Genomic DNA, 23,366 nt, shown 5'->3' with positions numbered 1-23,366 from the left:
TTGAGTGAAAAGGTAATAGAGAGTGCTTGAATTTAAAAAGTTCTCAATTTGATTTGATACCTCCATTCTACCTAAAAAAATATTTTTCTCATTTTGGTCCATTCATACTATCTCTTATCCAGAATAGTCTGCTTACATCTACTGTGCCATCCCACTGGAAAAAGGCATCCATTACTCCTATTGTCAAAGATCACAAAATTAGTATAAACGAAGTATCAAATTATCGGCCAATCACTAATATACCATTTATAGCAAAATTAACAGAAAAGCTGATATTTAATCAGCTTTCTGATTTCATCGAGAAAACAAATGCACTACATCCGAATCAATCTGGTTTTAGAAAATTTCATAATACTGAATACTCTTTAATAGGACTGACCTCCAACATCCAATACTATTTAGATCACCATAGATCCGTTATTCTTTTCTCCCTTGACATTTCGGCTGCCTTTGATACCATAGATCACGATTTACTTTTATATAGACTTGAGGAAAAAGGAATAAATGAACGTGTATTACAATGGTTTAAATCTTACCTTACAAATCGAACTTCCACAGTCAGATTTAACAATGAAAATTCTGATTCATTTACCACATCATTTGGTATACCTCAGGGCTCCATCTTATCCCCTTTATTATTCAACATCTTTTTATCTCCGTTATTAGAAATTAGTCAGGCCTTAGGTTTTATACCATTTTCCTATGCAGACGATATACAACTTATACATCCCTTGGATCCCGAAAATTACTCAGAAATTTTAGCTATAAACTAAAAATTGGAAAAAATTCAAAATTGGCTAGATATAAATAAACTGGCATTAAATATTAATAAAACTAAATCCGTTCTGTTTACTTGGAAGAAAGAAATAACACTTATTAAACCTTTTCATCTTAATAACATTCAAATTAATTTGGTTCCCTCGGTTAAAATCCTTGGTATATTGATTGACGAGAAGCTTTCATACCATGACCATATTTCCCTCATAGTTAAAAACTGTTTTTATAAACTTCGTCAAATTAGGTCAATTTCCAAATTTCTTACCATATCATCTTTGAAAATATTAATCCATTCTTTTATAATATCAAAAATCGATTATTGTAACGCTTTATTTCTAAATATTACAAATAAGGAAAAAAGGAGATTACAGATAATCCAGAATACAGCCGTAAAGTTAATTTATAATGCAAAAAAGTTTGACCATGTTTGAAAGATGCGCATTGGTTACCTATCGGTCATAGGATCACGTTTAAAATATTGTTTCTTATCTTTAAAACATTAGCATCTAATGAACCACAGTTCATTTCCAAATTACTAATTCCTTATAAACCAAAACGCTCTCTGCGATCATCCGAACAAAATCTCCTTTCAGTACCGTCATTAACGATTATTGGGACCAGAAGATTAGATATTTTTTACAGTTATGGGCCCTCAATGGTGGAATACTCTGCCTCAGTATATTCGATCGGAACTAGATATTGTAAAATTTAAAACACTTTTAAAGACCTATTTATTTAAAGATGCCTATGCTTTTTAAAATTAGTTTTCTTTTCAAATATTTTAAAATTTACTTCTTACAAGGTGCTTTGGTTTTATAATACCCTTCCTATTGTTTTTTCCTTTTTTAACTATACCCAAATATTGTAACTTTTATCCCTATTCCTCAAACTCATGTATGTATTGTTTAAAATTTGAAATTTGAATTTATTTTGTAAGTTTCTTCTATCTAAATTGTAATATGTACATCGCCTAGAATCTGTAATAGGCGATTCATCAAAAATTGAATAAACTTGAACTTGAAACTTGTAGAAAAACACTCTAAAATTAAATGTCCAATAAATGTCCAATAAAGTGAATATTCTCCAACTACTATGTAAGTTCAATAAATTTGAGTTCAAAATAAGAACTTATCTTAATGGGTTCAGATAGCGTTGACCCGGCAAGGTTCTTAGCGTTGACCCGGCGAGGTTCTGACGCGTTTCGCCAATCCTGGCTGCTTCAGAGAACCTGCTGCGTTGCTAGTGAACTACTGCTTAAATAGTCCTAATTTAAGGTGCTTCTTTATCTGAACAAAGTAACAAAAAACACAAAATGATGCTGGTTTGTAACAAACATTTATGATAAAGCAGTTTTACAGCTAATAGACAACTATCATGACGCTGACAGCAGGGTACCTGGTTCAGAGGAACTTCTTTTACGTTTCCTGTGACGTGGGAGCTCAGCTGAGCTCCCTGTATTTATATGATGACGATGTGTCAATCACCTAATGAAGAAACGCCCACCACTCTACTTCTTTGTTTAACCCGTTGGGAGACACAGTTTGCCAGTGAAATATCCACCTTTGTTCTTGTTTCCATAACCACGCTTGCACATTGCTTCCCCTATCCAGGTGGGCTACTTCCAAAACAACAAAACGAAGATCTTGCAATTGATGTGGAGTGACATGCCAGTGTTGTACCAGGGGGGCCCCCATATCGCCCCTCCTGATTTTGCTCAAATGTTCAGTAATCCGAGTTTTAATTCTCTTGGTGGTATGCCCAATGTATGCCTCTTCATTGGCATCCACTTCACCGGAGCGTCGAGCTGCACCGCAGGTACCGAGAAAGAAAAAACCGGTACCGGTGCCATCAGGACCATCCCTGGATGAACGTATAGCATCCATTCTCCAGGTCCAACTTAAGGAGCAGTTGCAACAACTTCTCCCAGCTCTTCTAACCCGACACTTCCAGTGTCGGTACCCACTGATCCTCCGGTGCCGATCGTCAACCAGCCTATTTTGTTGGCATCGACGTTATCAGCACCGCTCAAATCTGCCTCTTCCATGTCTATGCCTATTTTATCGGCAGAACCAATGTCTCTGCGTTTGAGCGGTTTCACTCAGTCTCGGAACCGGTACCGCTTTCTGACACCCGTACCGCTTTACATTCACTATGTACGGTGTCGATGTGTTCCGGCAAATCGGTACGCAAAACCAGACATACCGAATCCTCTACTCCTCTATCTCAAGGCCGTCTCCCATCGGTACGTGACCCTGATTTATGGGATGATTCCGAGGACCCCCTCGGTACCGATGATGACTTTTCATCGGATGAGGCTGATCCATCGGTGCAGGATCCTGCTAGTAAGCCGGAGCACACTTCCTTCACGAAATTTCTTAAGGAGATGTCAGACACCCTTTAAATTCCATTAGAGTCTGATTCTAAAAAGTCCAAAGCATTCCTTGATGCTTTGGACTTTGACCAACCTCCCAAAGAATTTTTGAAATTACCCCTTCATGATATCTTAAGGGAAACTTTTTATAAAAATCTGGAGACTCCTCTCACCATCCCAGGAGCTCCAAGAAAACTGGAGTCACTTTATAAAGTTATTCCCATTCCAGGGTTTGACAAGCCTCAGCTGCCACATTGAGTCCTTGCTGGTGGAGTCAACCCTGAAGAAATCTGCAGGCTCCAGTGTGTATGCTTCTGTCCCTCCTGGCGGAGAAGGCAAGGCCATGGATAAATTCGGTAAACGACTTTACCAGAATGCTATGTTGGCCAACCGTTCAGGTAACTATGCATTCCACTTCTCTTTTTTACCTGAAACATCTTATTCAGCAAATGGCCACTTTTCAAAAATATCTTCCAGACCGCAAGCTCTCTGCCTTCCAACAATGTACTGCCAGTCTATTCCAGCTCAGGAAGTTCATGGTCCGTTCCATCTACGACATGTTTGAACTTACATCCCGAGCTACTGCAATGTCTGTAGCTATGAGACGCCTGGCATGGCTTTGCGTCTCAGAACTTGATGTCAACCACCAGGACCGCCTTGCCAACGCTCCTTGCCTGGGTGATGAGCTGTTTGGGGAATCTCTGGATACCACCATCCAGAAGCTTTCGGCTGAGAAGTTTTGCTTCAATTCTCTGCGCTGAGTGAACCCGTGTTCTTACCTTCTAGTACCGCGGTTTTGAGTTTTTTGCTCTTTATCGTGTGTTGTATTTCATTCGTTTCTTATTTTTCAAAAAAAAAAAAAAAAATTTCTTCCGGATATTCGACCGGGTCGGCCGCGTGGCTGAGGCCGTGCTCCTTCGATCTCGCAGCGGAGCTTTTTCGGCCTATGTCCCGGCCGATTACCGGTTTTAAGAAGTGCAGGCAAGTGCCAGCGCGCGATTTCGTTGACGGACCCGCATCGACGCTGCCTGCAGTGTCTTGGTCCTGAACATCTTCCGAAATCGTGCCGGCCTTGTTCCACTCTCACAGCACGTGCGTTTAAGCGTCGCTGTTTCCTGTGGGAGTCAATGTTCAAGATGGAAGCTGCTAAGGAACCTTCGGGCTTCGACTTCGAGCAGCGCTTTGCCTGTACCTGCGAAGTCATCCTCGGCTCCTGCTGCATCGAGTCTCTTGAAGCCGGCCTCCTTCGTTCCAGCTTCGCGACCCTGCCTCCTGCTTCGGTGCCTCCCTCGGTCTGCTCAGAACAGGTACCTCCTCAGACCATTCCCCCAGTGGTTATCAAAGCACTCGACCACTCAGGAGCGCGAAGACCATACAGGAGGTCCCACTTCGAGTGCGGCTCCCTCCTTGTCGGCTTTGCTGCGGTCGATCATGGAGGCCCAAGTCATTGATATGACCACCATGGAGTCCAAGTGGCTGGCCATGATCCAGGGTGGGCAAGCAGTTCCTCCTCGGGGGGGCGAGCCGCCCCCTCCTCCTCCCCCTCGCCGTTCGCTCTCGTTGCTCGGGGAGTTGGAGCGGCGCTCGGCGGCCAGTTCATCGAGGTGTGCTTCATTTAGTGACATGCCGCCTCTGGAACCCATTCCCCCTCCGGGCGAAGAACTTTGGGACATTCCTTCGGGTAATCGAAGCCCTGGGCATCGCCAGGAAGAGTTCTTCCGCACTCCCTATCAAGCATGGAATGTGGCTCGAGAGGCATCGAGCCATCTTCCTCTTCGCTCTACGGCCTCCAGCCCTATCTACTCATTGGAGGCCTCTGGGGACCAGTCTAAGCACCGCCGGTCCAGGTCTCCTTTGAGACACAGGGAGAGGGGCATCGTTCCAGGCATTCTTTCTAGGCAATACTACAGTCTCGCCTCAGAAGAAACTACCGTGTGGGGGTATTCCTCTTCGGATGTCTCCCCTCCGGGGGCCGGAGTACGAGGATCCCTATGGCTCCTTCTCTCGCCCTGCCGATCACAAGTCTCCTTGGATCCAGAGGCCTTGACTTCATCCAGCCCGTCCCGCTGGCCTGTGTTGGCGGACCAATTGTCTTTTTCGTCTTTTCTCAGGCAGATGGCGGATGATCTCGACATCACCTTGGACTCTGGATACCATGCATCTGCCTCATTCCTCCTGCCGAGTCTCTTCGTCTACCTTTGCACAAGCTTCTCGACCAGACCTTTATGCGATGTTTCGAAACACCATACTCTATTCCTGCCGTTCCTGGCAAACTGGATGCCAGGTACCGCACGGTCCATCACAAGGGGTTTGAGGGCTCCCAGCTTTCTCATCAGTCCCTGTTGGTCGAGTCCTCCCTCAAAAGATTTCATCCGTCCCAGGTGTATGCCTCGGTGCCACTGTGGCAGAGAGGGGCCGGACCATGGATAAATTTGGGAGGCGCATCTACCAGAACTCGATGATGCATCTATGAGTTCTCAATTACACTTTCCATTTTGCAACTTATTTGGAGTTCTTCCTGCCATGTGCTTCGGAAGTTTACACCTTACATTGAATTCTCAGGCTCGTTTTGAATTTGAGGAGGTGGTCACCTCGCTATCCCAGCTGCGACTTCAACTGATGCATTCCTCCTATGATGCCTTCGAGCTCTCGGCACGAGCCGCTGCCTGCTCCGTGGCCATGCGTCATTTAGCCAGGCTTCGAACCATTGGACATGGACCCGAACCTCCAGGACAGGGCTTGCCAACGTTCCCTGTGCGGGTGCTGATTTGTTTGATGAATCTATTGAGACCGTGACGAAGAAGCTGTCGGACCATGAAAAATCTTTCCAGTCCATCCTTCGTCCCAAGCCTAAACCTGCTCAGTCTCGACCTTCTCGACCGCCCTTGATTCTATCAGCAGCGCATAACTCCCAGGCAGGCTCCTGCTGCAAGGCAACCAGCGAAGCGGCAGCCACCACAGAAGGCTCAACAAAAACCTCAGCCTTCTGCTGTCCCTAAGGCTCCTCAGCCTTTTTGACTCTCTGATAGGGAGCATAACCAACACCGTTCTGCCATCCCCTGTCTTTCCAATTGGGGATCGCCTCCATCATTTTTATTATCGATGGACGGCTATTACCACCGACTTTTGGATCCTTACCATCATCAGGGAAGGATATTCTCTTCAGTTCCTTCGGGTCCCCCCGGACCACCCTCCAAGAGAGTATCCTGCCAACTTGACCCAGACCGCCCTTCTTCTTCAGGAAGCTCAGGCTTTGCTCCAACACAACCGGGGGTTTTACTCCCGGTACTTCCTTGTTCCGAAGAAGACGGGCGACCTGCGTCCAATTCTGGACCTCAGGGTCCTTAACAAGTTTCTGGTCAAGGAGAGATTTCGCATGCTGACCCTTGCTTCTCTCTACCCCCTCCTCGAGCAGAACGACTGGATCTCAATGAGGCCTACACTCACATTCCCATTCATCGGCCTCTCGCCAGTTCCTCAGATTTCGGGTGGGACATCTACATCTGCAGTATCGAGTGCTTTCATTCGGCCTGTCCTCGTCTCCCAGGGTCTTCACAAAGTGTCTGGTGGGTCGTGGGCCGCTCTGCACTCCGGAACCAGGGTCTTCAGGTATTTCCCTACCTCGACTAATTGGCTCATCAAGGCCACCTCGGCTTCGGGGGGTCATCTCGGCGACCCTGACAACGATTTGGTTCCTGCAGAGTTTGGGCTTCGAGATCAACTTCCCAAAATCTCATCTGCAGCCTACCCAGTCTCTTCCCTTCATCGGGGCAGTTCTGGATACTATTCAGCTCAGAGCATTCCTTCCTCCACAGCGCCTGGATGCTCTTCTTCACCTCTGCCAGTCAGTGTACTTCTCGCCAGTCCATCTCAGCGAGACACATGATGGTTCTCCTGGGCCACATGGCCTCTACAGTTCATGTGACTCCTTTTGCCAGACTTCACCTCAGGATTCCTCAGTGGACCCTGGCTTCTCATGGACACAGATGTCAGATCCTTTGGACTCGTCTACATCATAGTCATCCTGCTCTTCAGCAGTCTCTACATTGGTGGATGACCTCTTCAAATCTATCCAGAGGTTTGCTGTTTCACACTCCTCCCCACCAAAAAGTTCTCACGACCGATTCCTCGACCTATGCCTGGGGAGCTCATCTAGACAGCCTTTCACACATCAAGGCTTTTGGACCAGTGCGGACCGGCTGTGCCATATCAATCTTCTGGAACTCAGGGCGATTTTCAATGCTCTTCAAGCGTTTCAACATCTGCTTCACGACATGGTGGTCCTCATTCACACGGACAATCAGGTCGCCATGTATTATGTCAACAAGCAGGGGGGCACAGGCTCAGCCTCTCTCTGTCAGGAACCTCTCAGAGTCTGGGATTGGGCAATTCGCCTCACAACACCTTCCTCAAAGCTGTCTACATTCAGGGGAAGGACAATGCCTTAAGTCGTCTCCTCCAGCCTCACGAATGGACCCTCCATTCCAGGCCCCTTCCATCAGATCTTCTCTCAGTGGGGGACGCCTCAGATAGACCTCTTATGCGGCTCCCCACAACTTCAAACTGCCTCAATTCTGCTCTAGGGATCTACACTTCCTCATCGCCTCGAGGCAGATGCTTTTCTGCTGGATTGGGGGAATCGTTTTCTGAATGCGTTTTCCTCCATTTCCTCTCATTCAAAAGACTCTGGTCAAATTGAAATCCGACCATGCCACCGATGATTCTGATAGCTCCTCGGTGGCCCAGACAGTCTTGTGTACTTCCTTCTACTTCAACTCAGCAGCAGGGAGCTGTTCCTATCTTCCAATGTTTCCTTCACTGCTTACTCAGCAACATAGGATCTCTATCCATCCCAACCTGCAGTACTCTCCACCCTGACAGCTTGGTTCCTCTCAACATGACTCCCCGTCAGTTTTCCAAGGCGGTGAGGGATGTGTTGGAGGATTCCAGGAAAGCCTGCTACTAGACAATGCTACTCCCAAAAATGGACTAGATTTTCTACCTGGTGTGTTTCTTATCGTAGGGAGCCTCAGCGAGCCTCCCTGTCTTCTGTTTTGGACTATCTTTTACACCTCTCTCATTCTGGCCTCAAGTCTACATCGATACGAGTCCATCTGAGTGCAATTGCGGCTTTCCATCAGCCTCTGCAAGGGAAAACCTCTCTCTGCTCATCCTGTGGTTTCCAGATTTATGAAAGGACTTTTCCATGTCAATCCTCCTCTCAAACCTCCTCCAGTGGTTGTGGGATCTCAACGTTGTCCTTTCTCACCTTATGAAACCTCCTTTGAGCCTCTCAACAAGGCTCCGCTGAAGTTTCTCACTTGGAAAGTGGTTTTTCTGGTTGCCCTCACTTCTGCTCGCAGGGTCAGTGAGCTTCAGGCCTCAGTGGCGGATCCACTTTTCACAGTATTTCATCATGACAAGGTGGTCCCTTCGCACTCATCCGAAATTCCTACCTAAAGTGGTCTCTGAATTTCATCTCAACCAATCCATAGTTCTTCCTGTGTTTTTTCCAAAGCTCTCATTTCTCATCCTGGAGAATCAGCTTTCACACTCTGGACTGTAAATGTGCTTTGGGCTTTCTACCTGGATCGCACCAAACCACACAGAAATGCTCCTCAACTTTTCGTCTCCTTTGATCGAACAAGTTGGGACGCCTGTCTCGAAGCGTACCATCTCCAACTGGATGGCGGCTTGCATCTCTTTCTGCTATGCCCAGGCTGGATTACCCCTTCCCTGTAAAGTCACAGCCCATAAGGTCAGAACAATGGCGGCCTCTGTTAGCCTTCCTCAGATCGACACCGATTGAGGGAGATTTGTAAGGCTGCCACTTGGTCCTCGGTTCATACATTCACCTCTCATTATTGTCTGGATACCTTTCCCAGACGGGATGGACAGTTTGGGCCAAACAGTATTATAAAATTTATTCTCCTAAGTTGCCAACTCTCCCATCCATCCCATTGAGGTTAGCTTGAAGGTCACCCACTAGTGAGAATACCTGCCTGCCTTGTCCTGGGAAAAGCAATGTTACTTACCGTAACAGTTGTTATCCAGGGGACAGCAGGCAGCTATTCTCACGTCCCACCCACCTCCCCTGGGTTGGCTTCTCTGCTAGCTACCTGAACTGAGGAGACACGCCCGGAGCATCGGGCGGGAAGGCACTTGCGCATGCGCGATGCGGGCATCTCGAAACTATCTGAAGTTTCTTCAAGCAAGTATGCTTGTGAGACGTCCGCATCGGGGCTCTGTCGGATGACATCACCCATTAGTGAGAATAGCTGCCTGCTGTTCCCTGGATAACAACTGTTACGTAAGTAACATTGCTTTCTACGTAAGTCGAGTGTTCTTAAATCAGAGACTGCCTGTATTGTAAAATGTAATTATTCATGACAGTGTTACTTTAAATGTCTTCTGGATCCTGCATTCTCAAGTTCCATTGTGCCTTTATCCCTGTATGAGAAAGTAGCAGTAACTATCATGGTTACAGTAGATACTGGGTAATAATAGCATTGTCAGCAGAGGACTTCTAGGTTTATTATTAACCCTGTAAATTCAGAGTACTATTTTGAATAGATAGGCTCCTGGGTGGCTTATTTGCTTAGTATGAGTTCTACTTTTTATGGGCATTTTGGTTCACTATGTTTTACTTAATATAATTGATGAATTTCAGATGACTGAAAGTTGTCTGAGAGTAATTGGATGCACTGTTGATACTGCACACACTAAGGCATGATCTGTTAAGGTACTAGTGACATCTTAAAATGTGGTACATTTAACCTGGACTTTTCTGCTATTCCTCAGAACCTGAAAAAATACCTACTGGTAACATAACAGTTATTGCCCCAAATATCTCCACAAACTCTCTGCAAGTCTCCTGGACTAAACCACCTGGCAATGTGGAATACTATGTAATTGACCTTCAAGGTGCTGTAAACTTCACCCAGAACAGCACATCTGTGACCATTTACGAACTTGCTCCCTGACAGAAATTACAGCATCACAATAACAACTGTCAGTGGTGATCACAGACAAAGGTCGGATCTAGTGTTCTGTGCAACTTGTAAGTTAACCTTTTATATATTTACCCATTAAATCTCAACGTTCACTTCGATAGGGTTGTACAGGACAACAATGTTCATTTTGTTTTTCCATGCTGTTTCTAGGTGTTTTTGTGTAGATTATTTGTTTCATGGAGGTAGTGCCCTGGAAAGAGTGCACTAGTTCTGAAGAATGCATACCATTTTTTTAGTGGTACGTGCATGCAGGTTTGATTCTTGTCATTTTGGGCTGAAACAACTTGGGAAATGCACATCTCAAATGAATGCACATTTCTAGGGCTCAGTATTTACACCGATGAAAACAGGAAAGGGATGTAGTTGTACAACCACATGTAAAGAGGTTTATTTCCCTATCTGTCCCGGTGGACGGTCTCACAGTCTGTCTAAAGTACCTGGAGTAGTGGAGGATTAAGTGATTTGCCCAGGGTCACATGAAACAGCATGGTGTGTGAACCCACAACCTCAGGGTGCTGAGGCTGTAATTCTAACCGCTATGTCATGCTTTCCTCCTTCCATTATGTACCTTAGTTAAATCATTGCTCATTACAATTTTTGCAACTGAGAAGTGCATATATGCTGTAGCTATGTGCTTGGTTTCAGCCTAAAGACAGAAATTTCAGAGCATTGACAGAGGCAGGTGGCACCTTTATAGACAGTATTTCCCAAATTGGTCCTGGAGTACCCCCTTGCCAGTCAGATTTCAGAATGTCTGCGATGAATTTGGATGGAGGCAGTATATGCAAATCTGAAAACCTGACTGTAAGGGGGGGGGGGGGATACTCCAGTACTGACTTGAGAAACATTGATATTGACTTACCAGTTTGTTTTAGAAATGTTGAAAAGCATATGTTAGAAACATGACGGCAGATAAAGGCCAAATGGCCCATTTAGTCTGCCCATCCACAGTAACCATTATCTCTTTCTCTCTCTAAGAGATCCCACGTGCCAACCTCAAACATAATTTCAATAGTGTACTTATACAAGTATCATGCTACCTCCTACCTCTTTTATTTATTTCTATAGTGCTACCAGACATACGCAGTGCTGTACAGAATCAAAGTCATCCTTTATACGTTCATATGTGGTTATTTAACTTACCTAACCTGCATATAACACCTTGGGTGAATCTCTTCATAAAAGTTAATAAATCCCAAGAAATAATATTCAAGCACAAATTGGGACATATCTATAAATGGTTTCTAGGTTAGATGCACTAATTGGAAACACCTAGTGACGCCTAACTGAATTCTGCACAAAACTTAATTGGTTTTAATTTGTTTAATTGGGATAGTAATTGACCATACCATTAAAATAATTTTTCAAAACAATTAATTTAAATTTTGTGTGAAACACTGTGTGGCCTCTAGCGACACCTTAGTCAAGGCACCTACCTGAAAAGTGGTTAGGGGCAGAGAAAAGGCATGGTTAGCTTAGGCGTCGCTAGGTGTCTGTGTTAGTTGCCAGGAAATTAGGCCAGGAAGACCCTGGATTCATGGCGCCTACCACTAGGACACCTAGTGATGACTACGCCCGCTTAGGTGCCGCACGGTTAATTGACAACTGCACCAGTCGGCACTTTACAAGTTAGGCGCCATTTATAGAAAATCAGGTGGTTTGTATTTGACTATCAGGATTGCCTGAAAAGTATGAATATCCCTTGTTAGGTGCTTTTTAAAAAAATTTATCTTAGATATTTATTGGTAAATTGTTTAAATTTATTAGATGCTTGATGGGAGCTCTAGGTGAAATGTAAAAGATTTTTCCATGAAATTTTATTGAGCTCTTCACATTCCATGGCTGTGATTAAGACAAACAGTAGATTAATACAATTACCATATAATTTGTATAGTCAGCATACTTTTTCTGATCATGCATTATCCTTTATTCTCTATTGTGTATTCCTATTTGAGTTTGTTATACACTACAGATTACATTTGTGGACTAACTGGCTATATATACTCATTAATAAAACAAATAACTGCGATTTCCTTCCTTATTTTAACAGATCCTTCTAAACCAGGCACTTTTAAATTTGGTAGAGGTGGGAACTAACAATATGTTTCTTAACTGGAGTGAACCTGAAAATATGAGCAGAGGAGAATATTATTTAATATTACCTATAAACCTTCATCAGGATATTCTCTGCATCGCAATAGATACTTCTGTGAAACCTGACAGGTCTTACAGCTGGAACAAAATTCACAGTAACAGTAGTGACCATTGGGGCTTTGGATATCAGAGTTTACTTTGAGAGCAAGTCTTTCTACACAAGTAAGGGATTTCTTATTATACAATTACTGTATATACTCAAACACAAAATTGAGGTTTTTTGGGTAAAAAAAATGGCCCCAAAATGGGGGACTCAGTTTGTTTGGGTCAGCACCCACCTGCCCCCCTCCTTGACTTGTTGCAAGCCTCCACCAGGCCTGTTGTAAGACCTGGTAGTCCAGTGGTGGGCCGGGACAGGAGGATTGCCTCCTGTCCTGGCTGACTCTAACAATTCTCACCTCCCTCCCACATCCCCAATTAGTAAGAACATAAGAATTTGCCTCCGCTGGGTCAAACCAGAGGTCCATCGCGCCTAGCAGTCCGCACCCGCGGTGGCCCATCAGGTCCATGACCTGTCATGTTTACTTGATTTAGCCCAATAGTCCCCTTGTTTTTATCTTTACTCTTTCCATACTCTTATCTACCCTTATCTGTATCCCTCAATCCCCCTATCCTTCAGGAATCCATCCAATCCCTCTTTTAATCCCCTTAGCGTACTCTGCCCGAACACTTCCTCCGGGAGCGCGTTCCGTTCCATGTGTCCACACCCCTGTGTGTGAAGAAGAACCTCCTGGCATTGGTTTTAAACTTGTTCCCTTCCAGTTTCTCCAAGTGCCCTCTTGTGCCTGTGGTTCCCCGTAGTTTGAAGAATCTATCCTTGTCTACCTTCTCCATGCCCCTCATGATCTTGAAAGTTTCTATCATGTCTCCCCTAAGCCTCCTCTTTTCCAGGGAGAAGAGTCCCAACTTGTCCAGCCTTTCAGCGTATGAACAGTCCTCCATGCCATTTATCATTTTCGTAGCTCTTCTCTGGACCCTCTCAAGTATCGCCATGTCTTTCTTGAGGTACGGCGACCAATATTGGACGCAGCACTCTAGATGCGGGCGCACCATTGCACGATACAGTGGCATGATGAATTCCTTCGTCCTGGTTGTAATTCCCTTCTTAATGATGCCCAGCATTCTGTTAGCTTTCTTCGAGGCCGCTGCACATTGCGCTGATGATTTCATGGTTGTATTCACCAGCAAACCCAAGTCTTTTTCAAGATTACTCTCCCCAGCAATGTTCCCCCCTTTTGTAGCTGTACCTTGGGTTCCTTTTCCCTATATGCATGACCTTACATTTTTCTATGTTAAAGCACATTTGCCATTTGTTTGCCCACTCTTCCAGTTTGCTTAGGTCCCTTTGCAGGTCTTCGCACTCCTTTGTGTTCCTAACTCTGCTGCAGAGTTTGGTGTCATCAGCAAATTTTATAACTTCACACCTCGTCCCCGTTTCCAAGTCGTTGATAAATATATTGAACAGCAGTGGTCCCAGCACCGACCCCTGCGGAACACCGCTTGTGACCCTCTGCCAGTCGGAGTATTGACCCTTCACTCCAACCCTTTGTTTAGTGCCGGCCAACCAGTGCCTGATCCATCTGTGTACATCTCCTCCCACCCCGTGGTTCGACAATTTCTTAAGTAGCCGCTCATGGGGGACCTTATCAAAGGCTTTTTGGAAGTCGAGATAAATGATATCTATGGATTCCCCTTTGTCCAACTGGCTGTTGATCCCTTCAAAGAAGTGCAGTAGGTTTGTTTGGCACAATCTTCCTTTGCAGAAGCCATGTTGGCTCGGTTTCAGTTATCCATTTCTTTCTATGTGTTCACAGATGCTATCCTTTATTAATGCTTCCACCATCTTGCCCGGAATCGAAGTCAAGCTCACCAGTCTGTAGTTCCCCGGGTCACCCCTCGATCCCTTTTTGAAGATAGGTGTGACATTCGCTAGCTTCCAGTCCTCCGGTACCTTCCCAGTGCTTAGTATAAATAGTACCATTAATATCCCTGGTGGTCCAGCGGTAAACCAAGTCAGGAGTGACCTTTTTTTAAGCTCCTGCCCCATGCAGAGCCGGTGTCTGAATGGCTGGACCACCAGGTCTTTTAATGGTACTATTTATACTAAGTGGGGAGGCGGGAGGGAGCTGAGAATAGTTAGTCGGCTGGGACAGGAGACGGAAGGAATCCCTCATGTCCCGGTCCACTGCTGGCCCACCAAGTTTTAATGGCAGGCTTGGTGGAGGCCTGCTAGGCATCATGAGGGAGGGGGAAATGGTGCAGAACCTGGCAGGGAGGGAGGAAGGACAGGGTGAAAAGTTTGGAAGGGAGGGGGGAAGACTGGGTGCTGACCTTTGCAGGGCAGGGAGGGAGGAGGACAGGGTGAAGAACTCGACAGGGCAGAGCACTTTTGTGCCTCCTGCCTTTACCTCTTCTTGTTAGCTACCTCTTCCCAGCTGCATTTCTGTTGTGAAAGCTGCAAGCGGCGGCTCCGGCATATGATCTGGTTTTGCAAATCCACGCTTGACAGCTCGTGCATGCAGTCTGCTGACGCGGAAGCCTTCCCTCCTACGTCAGATGGAAGGCATCGGTGTCTGCGGGCCACATGCACGAGCCGCCGAATTTGGTATGTGGTACATGGAACAGAGGGGCATGACTAGGGGCTTGTTGGAACACTGAAGGAAGGAGGTGGGACAGGAAGAACATAAGAAATGCCTTCACCGGATCAGACCTTAGGTCCATCTAGACCAGCGACCCGCACACACGGAGGCTAAGCTAGGTGTTCCCTGATGAAGACCTTGTTAACCCATATCCCTCAATGTGATTTGCAATAAGGTGTGCATCCAATTTACCTTTGAATCCCAGAATGGTGGTCTCCCTCACAACCTCCTCCAGGAGAGCATTCCAAGCATCCACCACTCGCTGTGTGAAACAGAACTTCCTGACATTTGTCCTGGGCCTGATGCCCCTCAGTTTCATTCCATGACCTCTTGTCCGTGTCACATTTGACAATGTGAATAACGATGTTTCTTGCTTTATTTTATCGAATCCTTTTAGTATTTTAAAAGTCTCTATCTTATCCCTCGCAGTCTTCTCTTTTCGAGGGTGAACAAACCCAGTTTTCCGAGTCGTTCCTTGTAGCTCAGATTCTCCATACCTTTTACTAGTTTCGTGGCCCTCCTGTGTACCCTCTCCAGTAGGGTTATATCCTTCTTTAGATAGGGAGACCAGTGTTGGATACAGTATTCCAAGTGTGGTCTGACCATCGCTCTGTAAAGCGGCATTATGACGTCCGCCGATCTGCTCGTGATCCCCTTCTTTATCATGCCCAACATCCTGTTTGCTTTCTTTGCCTCCGCTGCGCATTGAGCCGATGGCTTCAGGGTCCTGTCTATCACCCCCAGGTCTCTTTCTTCGCTCTTGCCCAAAGTTACACCTAACATTTTATATTCATGCTCCTTGTTTTTCCTGCCCAGGTGCATTACTTTGCATTTTTCTATATTAAACTTTTCCGCCCATTTCTCCAGCTAGTTCAAATCCTTCTGCAGTCCTTCGCTGTCCTTTTGTGTCCCAACTGCCCGACCTAGTTTTGTGTCATCTGCAAACTTGATAATATTGCTTGTTGTTCCCTCTTCCAGGTCATTTATGAAGATATTGATAAGATGGGCCCGAGAACCGAGGCCTGGGGCACAACACTTGTCACCTTCTCCCAGTCCGAGAACTTCCCATTTACGCTGACCCTCTGCAATCTGTTCTCCAGCCATTTGCCTATCCATCTTAGTATGTCCCCTTCTATTCCATGGCTTTGTAGTTTCCTCAGAAGCCTTGCATGTGGAACTTTGTCGAACGCTTTCTGGAAGTCCAAGTATATTATATCCACCGGGTCTCCGCTATCGATTTGTTTGTTCACCTTCTCAAAAAATTGAAGTAAATTCGTCAAACATGACTTCCCCTTCCTGAAGCCGTGTTAACTGACTCTCATCAGGTTGTTATTTTCCAGGTGTTGTACTATGCTGTCCTTGATTAGTGCTTCAACCATCTTCCCAGGAACCGAAGTAAGACTCACAGGTCTATAGGGAGGAAGAAAGGGTACATTGGCATAGGAAGGGGAGAGGCAGCACCCTGGTTCGTAAGTACGACTTCTACGTAAGTCGAGTGTTCTTAAACCAGAGACTGCCTGTATTGTAAAATGTAATTATTCATGACAGTGTTACTTTAAATGTCTTCTGGATCCTGCATTCTCAAGTTCCATTGTGCCTTTATCCCTGTATGAGAAAGTAGCAGTAACTATCATGGTTACAGTAGATACTGGGTAATAATAGCATTGTCAGCAGAGGACTTCTAGGTTTATTATTAACCCTGTAAATTCAGAGTACTATTTGAATAGATAGGCTCCTGGGTGGCTTATTTGCTTAGTATGAGTTCTACTTTTTTATGGGCATTTTGGTTCACTATGTTTTACTTAATATAATTGATGAATAGACTCAGTTATTCAAATGACTGAAAGTTGTCTGAGAGTAATTGGACACACTGTTGATACTGCACACACTAAGGCATGATCTGTTAAGGTACTAGTGACATCTTAAAATGTGGCAAAAAACTAGTAAAGGAACAAGCTACTTTAAATACCTTTTTTAAACGAGAGAGGCGCTCAGAATCCAAGATGGAGTAAAAAAACTTCAATTTGGGGTACAAACCCCTAAAAAGCGTTTTTTTATAGAATCAATCATTACACCATTTTGAGTGAAAAGGTAATAGAGAGTGCTTGAATTTAAAAAGTTCTCAATTTGATTTGATACCTCCATTCTACCTAAAAAAATATTTTTCTCATTTTGGTCCATTCATACTATCTCTTATCCAGAATAGTCTGCTTACATCTACTGTGCCATCCCACTGGAAAAAGGCATCCATTACTCCTATTGTCAAAGATCACAAAATTAGTATAAACGAAGTATCAAATTATCGGCCAATCACTAATATACCATTTATAGCAAAATTAACAGAAAAGCTGATATTTAATCAGCTTTCTGATTTCATCGAGAAAACAAATGCACTACATCCGAATCAATCTGGTTTTAGAAAATTTCATAATACTGAATACTCTTTAATAGGACTGACCTCCAACATCCAATACTATTTAGATCACCATAGATCCGTTATTCTTTTCTCCCTTGACATTTCGGCTGCCTTTGATACCATAGATCACGATTTACTTTTATATAGACTTGAGGAAAAAGGAATAAATGAACGTGTATTACAATGGTTTAAATCTTACCTTACAAATCGAACTTCCACAGTCAGATTTAACAATGAAAATTCTGATTCATTTACCACATCATTTGGTATACCTCAGGGCTCCATCTTATCCCCTTTATTATTCAACATCTTTTTATCTCCGTTATTAGAAATTAGTCAGGCCTTAGGTTTTATACCATTTTCCTATGCAGACGATATACAACTTATACATCCCTTGGATCCCGAAAATTACTCAGAAATTTTAGCTATAAACTAAAATTGGAAAAAAATTCAAAATTGGCTAGATATAAATAAACTGGCATTAAATATTAATAAAACTAAATCCGTTCTGTTTACTTGGAAGAAAGAAATAACACTTATTAAACCTTTTCATCTTAATAACATTCAAATTAATTTGGTTCCCTCGGTTAAAATCCTTGGTATATTGATTGACGAGAAGCTTTCATACCATGACCATATTTCCCTCATAGTTAAAAACTGTTTTTATAAACTTCGTCAAATTAGGTCAATTTCCAAATTTCTTACCATATCATCTTTGAAAATATTAATCCATTCTTTTATAATATCAAAAATCGATTATTGTAACGCTTTATTTCTAAATATTACAAATAAGGAAAAAAGGAGATTACAGATAATCCAGAATACAGCCGTAAAGTTAATTTATAATGCAAAAAAGTTTGACCATGTTTGAAAGATGCGCATTGGTTACCTATCGGTCATAGGATCACGTTTAAAATATTGTTTCTTATCTTTAAAACATTAGCATCTAATGAACCACAGTTCATTTCCAAATTACTAATTCCTTATAAACCAAAACGCTCTCTGCGATCATCCGAACAAAATCTCCTTTCAGTACCGTCATTAACGATTATTGGGACCAGAAGATTAGATATTTTTACAGTTATGGGCCCTCAATGGTGGAATACTCTGCCTCAGTATATTCGATCGGAACTAGATATTGTAAAATTTAAAACACTTTTAAAAGGACCTATTTATTTAAAGATGCCTATGCTTTTTAAAATTAGTTTTCTTTTCAAATATTTTAAAATTTACTTCTTACAAGGTGCTTTGGTTTTATAATACCCTTCCTATTGTTTTTTCCTTTTTTAACTATACCCAAATATTGTAACTTTTATCCCTATTCCTCAAACTCATGTATGTATTGTTTAAAATTTGAAATTTGAATTTATTTTGTAAGTTTCTTCTATCTAAATTGTAATATGTACATCGCCTAGAATCTGTAATAGGCGATTCATCAAAAATTGAATAAACTTGAACTTGAAACTTGTAGAAAAAACACTCTAAAATTAAATGTCCAATAAATGTCCAATAAAGTGAATATTCTCCAACTACTATGTAAGTTCAATAAATTTGAGTTCAAAATAAGAACTTATCTTAATGGGTTCAGATAGCGTTGACCCGGCAAGGTTCTTAGCGTTGACCCGGCGAGGTTCTGACGCGTTTCGCCAATCCTGGCTGCTTCAGAGAACCTGCTGCGTTGCTAGTGAACTACTGCTTAAATAGTCCTAATTTAAGGTGCTTCTTTATCTGAACAAAGTAACAAAAAACACAAAATGATGCTGGTTTGTAACAAACATTTATGATAAAGCAGTTTTACAGCTAATAGACAACTATCATGACGCTGACAGCAGGGTACCTGGTTCAGAGGAACTTCTTTTACGTTTCCTGTGACGTGGGAGCTCAGCTGAGCTCCCTGTATTTATATGATGACGATGTGTCATCACCTAATGAAGAAACGCCCACCACTCTACTTCTTTGTTTAACCCGTTGGGAGACACAGTTTTGCCAGTGAAATATCCACCTTTGTTCTTGTTTCCATAACCACGCTTGCACATTGCTTCCCCTATCCAGGTGGGCTACTTCCAAAACAACAAAACGAAGATCTTGCAATTGATGTGGAGTGACATGCCAGTGTTGTACCAGGGGGGCCCCCATATCGCCCCTCCTGATTTTGCTCAAATGTTCAGTAATCCGAGTTTTAATTCTCTTGGTGGTATGCCCAATGTATGCCTCTTCATTGGCATCCACTTCACCGGAGCGTCGAGCTGCACCGCAGGTACCGAGAAAGAAAAAACCGGTACCGGTGCCATCAGGACCATCCCTGGATGAACGTATAGCATCCATTCTCCAGGTCCAACTTAAGGAGCAGTTGCAACAACTTCTCCCAGCTCTTTCTAACCCGACACTTCCAGTGTCGGTACCCACTGATCCTCCGGTGCCGATCGTCAACCAGCCTATTTTGTTGGCATCGACGTTATCAGCACCGCTCAAATCTGCCTCTTCCATGTCTATGCCTATTTTATCGGCAGAACCAATGTCTCTGCGTTGAGCGGTTCACTCAGTCTCGGAACCGGTACCGCTTTCTGACACCCGTACCGCTTTACATTCACTATGTACGGTGTCGATGTGTTCCGGCAAATCGGTACGCAAAACCAGACATACCGAATCCTCTACTCCTCTATCTCAAGGCCGTCTCCCATCGGTACGTGACCCTGATTTATGGGATGATTCCGAGGACCCCCTCGGTACCGATGATGACTTTTCATCGGATGAGGCTGATCCATCGGTGCAGGATCCTGCTAGTAAGCCGGAGCACACTTCCTTCACGAAATTTCTTAAGGAGATGTCAGACACCCTTTAAATTCCATTAGAGTCTGATTCTAAAAAGTCCAAAGCATTCCTTGATGCTTTGGACTTTGACCAACCTCCCAAAGAATTTTTGAAATTACCCCTTCATGATATCTTAAGGGAAACTTTTTATAAAAATCTGGAGACTCCTCTCACCATCCCAGGAGCTCCAAGAAAACTGGAGTCACTTTATAAAGTTATTCCCATTCCAGGGTTTGACAAGCCTCAGCTGCCACATGAGTCCTTGCTGGTGGAGTCAACCCTGAAGAAATCTGCAGGCTCCAGTGTGTATGCTTCTGTCCCTCCTGGCGGAGAAGGCAAGGCCATGGATAAATTCGGTAAACGACTTTACCAGAATGCTATGTTGGCCAACCGTTCAGGTAACTATGCATTCCACTTCTCTTTTTACCTGAAACATCTTATTCAGCAAATGGCCACTTTTCAAAAATATCTTCCAGACCGCAAGCTCTCTGCCTTCCAACATGTACTGCCAGTCTATTCCAGCTCAGGAGTTCATGGTCCGTTCCATCTACGACATGTTTGAACTTACATCCCGAGCTACTGCAATGTCTGTAGCTATGAGACGCCTGGCATGGCTTTGCGTCTCAGAACTTGATGTCAACCACCAGGACCGCCTTGCCAACGCTCCTTGCCTGGGTGATGAGCTGTTTGGGGAATCTCTGGATACCACCATCCAGAAGCTTTCGGCTGAGAAGTTTTGCTTCAATTCTCTGCGCTGAGTGAACCCGTGTTCTTACCTTCTAGTACCGCGGTTTTGAGTTTTTTGCTCTTTATCGTGTGTTGTATTTCATTCGTTTCTTATTTTTCAAAAAAAAAAAAAAAAATTTCTTCCGGATATTCGACCGGGTCGGCCGCGTGGCTGAGGCCGTGCTCCTTCGATCTCGCAGCGGAGCTTTTTCGGCCTATGTCCCGGCCGATTACCGGTTTTAAGAAGTGCAGCAAGTGCCAGCGCGCGATTTCGTTGACGGACCCGCATCGACGCTGCCTGCAGTGTCTTGGTCCTGAACATCTTCCGAAATCGTGCCGGCCTTGTTCCACTCTCACAGCACGTGCGTTTAAGCGTCGCTGTTTCCTGTGGGAGTCAATGTTCAAGATGGAAGCTGCTAAGGAACCTTCGGCTTCGACTTCGAGCAGCGCTTTGCCTGTACCTGCGAAGTCATCCTCGGCTCCTGCTGCATCGAGTCTCTTGAAGCCGGCCTCCTTCGTTCCAGCTTCGACCCTGCCTCCTGCTTCGGTGCCTCCCTCGGTCTGCTCAGAACAGGTACCTCCTCAGACCATTCCCCCAGTGGTTATCAAAGCACTCGACCACTCAGGAGCGCGAAGACCATACAGGAGGTCCCACTTCGAGTGCGGCTCCCTCCTTGTCGGCTTTGCTGCGGTCGATCATGGAGGCCCAAGTCATTGATATGACCACCATGGGAGTCCAAGTGGCTGGCCATGATCCAGGGTGGGCAAGCAGTTCCTCCTCGGGGGGGCGAGCCGCCCCCTCCTCCTCCCCCTCGCCGTTCGCTCTCGTTGCTCGGGGAGTTGGAGCGGCGCTCGGCGGCCAGTTCATCGAGGTGTGCTTCATTTAGTGACATGCCGCCTCTGGAACCCATTCCCCCTCCGGGCGAAGAACTTTGGGACATTCCTTCGGGGTAATCGAAGCCCTGGGCATCGCCAGGAAGAGTTCTTCCGCACTCCCTATCAAGCATGGAATGTGGCTCGAGAGGCATCGAGCCATCTTCCTCTTCGCTCTACGGCCTCCAGCCCTATCTACTCATTGGAGGCCTCTGGGGACCAGTCTAAGCACCGCCGGGTCCAGGTCTCCTTTGAGACACAGGGAGGGGCATCGTTCCAGGCATTCTTCTAGGCATTCTACAGTCTCGCCTCAGAAGAAACTACCGTGTGGGGGTATTCCTCTTCGGATGTCTCCCCTCCGGGGCCGGAGTACGAGGATCCCTATGGCTCTTTCTCGCCCTGCCGATCACAAGTCTCCTTGGATCCAGAGGCCTTGACTTCATCCAGCCCGTCCCGCTGGCCTGTGTTGGCGGACCAATTGTCTTTTTCGTCTTTTCTCAGGCAGATGGCGGATGATCTCGACATCACCTTGGACTCTGGATACCATGCATCTGCCTCATCCTCCTGCCGAGTCTCTTCGTCTACCTTTGCACAAGCTTCTCGACCAGACCTTTATGCGATGTTTCGAAACACCATACTCTATTCCTGCCGTTCCTGGCAAACTGGATGCCAGGTACCGCACGGTCCATCACAAGGGGTTTGAGGGCTCCCAGCTTTCTCATCAGTCCCTGTTGGTCGAGTCCTCCCTCAAAAGATTTCATCCGTCCCAGGTGTATGCCTCGGTGCCACTGGGCAGAGAGGGCCGGACCATGGATAAATTTGGGAGGCGCATCTACCAGAACTCGATGATGGCATCTAGAGTTCTCAATTACACTTTCCATTTTGCAACTTATTTGGAGTTCTTCCTGCCTGTGCTTCGGAAGTTTACAACCTTACATTGAATCTCAGGCTCGTTTTGAATTTGAGGAGGTGGTCACCTCGCTATCCCAGCTGCGACTTCAACTGATGCATTCCTCCTATGATGCCTTCGAGCTCTCGGCACGAGCCGCTGCCTGCTCCGTGGCCATGCGTCATTTAGCCTGGCTTCGAACCATTGACATGGACCCGAACCTCCAGGACAGGCTTGCCAACGTTCCCTGTGCGGGTGCTGATTTGTTTGATGAATCTATTGAGACCGTGACGAAGAAGCTGTCGGACCATGAAAAATCTTTCCAGTCCATCCTTCGTCCCAAGCCTAAACCTGCTCAGTCTCGACCTTCTCGACCGCCCTTGATCTATCAGCAGCGCTATACTCCCAGGCAGGCTCCTGCTGCAAGGCAACCAGCGAAGCGGCAGCCACCACAGAAGGCTCAACAAAAACCTCAGCCTTCTGCTGTCCCTAAGGCTCCTCAGCCTTTTTGACTCTCTGATAGGGAGCATAACCAACACCGTTCTGCCATCCCCTGTCTTTCCAATTGGGGATCGCCTCCATCATTTTTATTATCGATGGACGGCTATTACCACCGACTTTTGGATCCTTACCATCATCAGGGAAGGATATTCTCTTCAGTTCCTTCGGGTCCCCCCGGACCACCCTCCAAGAGAGT

The 23,366-nt window shown here is 45.1% G+C and overlaps 1 protein-coding gene across 1 annotated transcript in view; it reads left to right on the top strand.

Annotated features, from left to right (window-relative positions):
- The window catches only part of LOC117352352 (receptor-type tyrosine-protein phosphatase beta-like), a 450,002-nt gene that overhangs the window by 270,614 nt on the left and 156,022 nt on the right, over positions 1 to 23,366 (top strand). Inside the window, exons 15-17 of the mRNA XM_033928784.1 lie at positions 9,950 to 10,104; positions 10,807 to 10,939; positions 12,385 to 12,477. Of these exons, the coding sequence (XP_033784675.1) occupies positions 9,950 to 10,104; positions 10,807 to 10,939; positions 12,385 to 12,477 (381 nt within the window). The remainder of the gene's footprint in view (positions 1 to 9,949; positions 10,105 to 10,806; positions 10,940 to 12,384; positions 12,478 to 23,366) is intronic.

The sequence above is a fragment of the Geotrypetes seraphini genome, chromosome 19 (assembly GCF_902459505.1).
Source record: "Geotrypetes seraphini chromosome 19, aGeoSer1.1, whole genome shotgun sequence".
In the NCBI taxonomy this organism is placed as follows: domain Eukaryota; kingdom Metazoa; phylum Chordata; class Amphibia; order Gymnophiona; family Dermophiidae; genus Geotrypetes; species Geotrypetes seraphini.
This window is presented reverse-complemented; position numbering and strand designations above follow the sequence as displayed.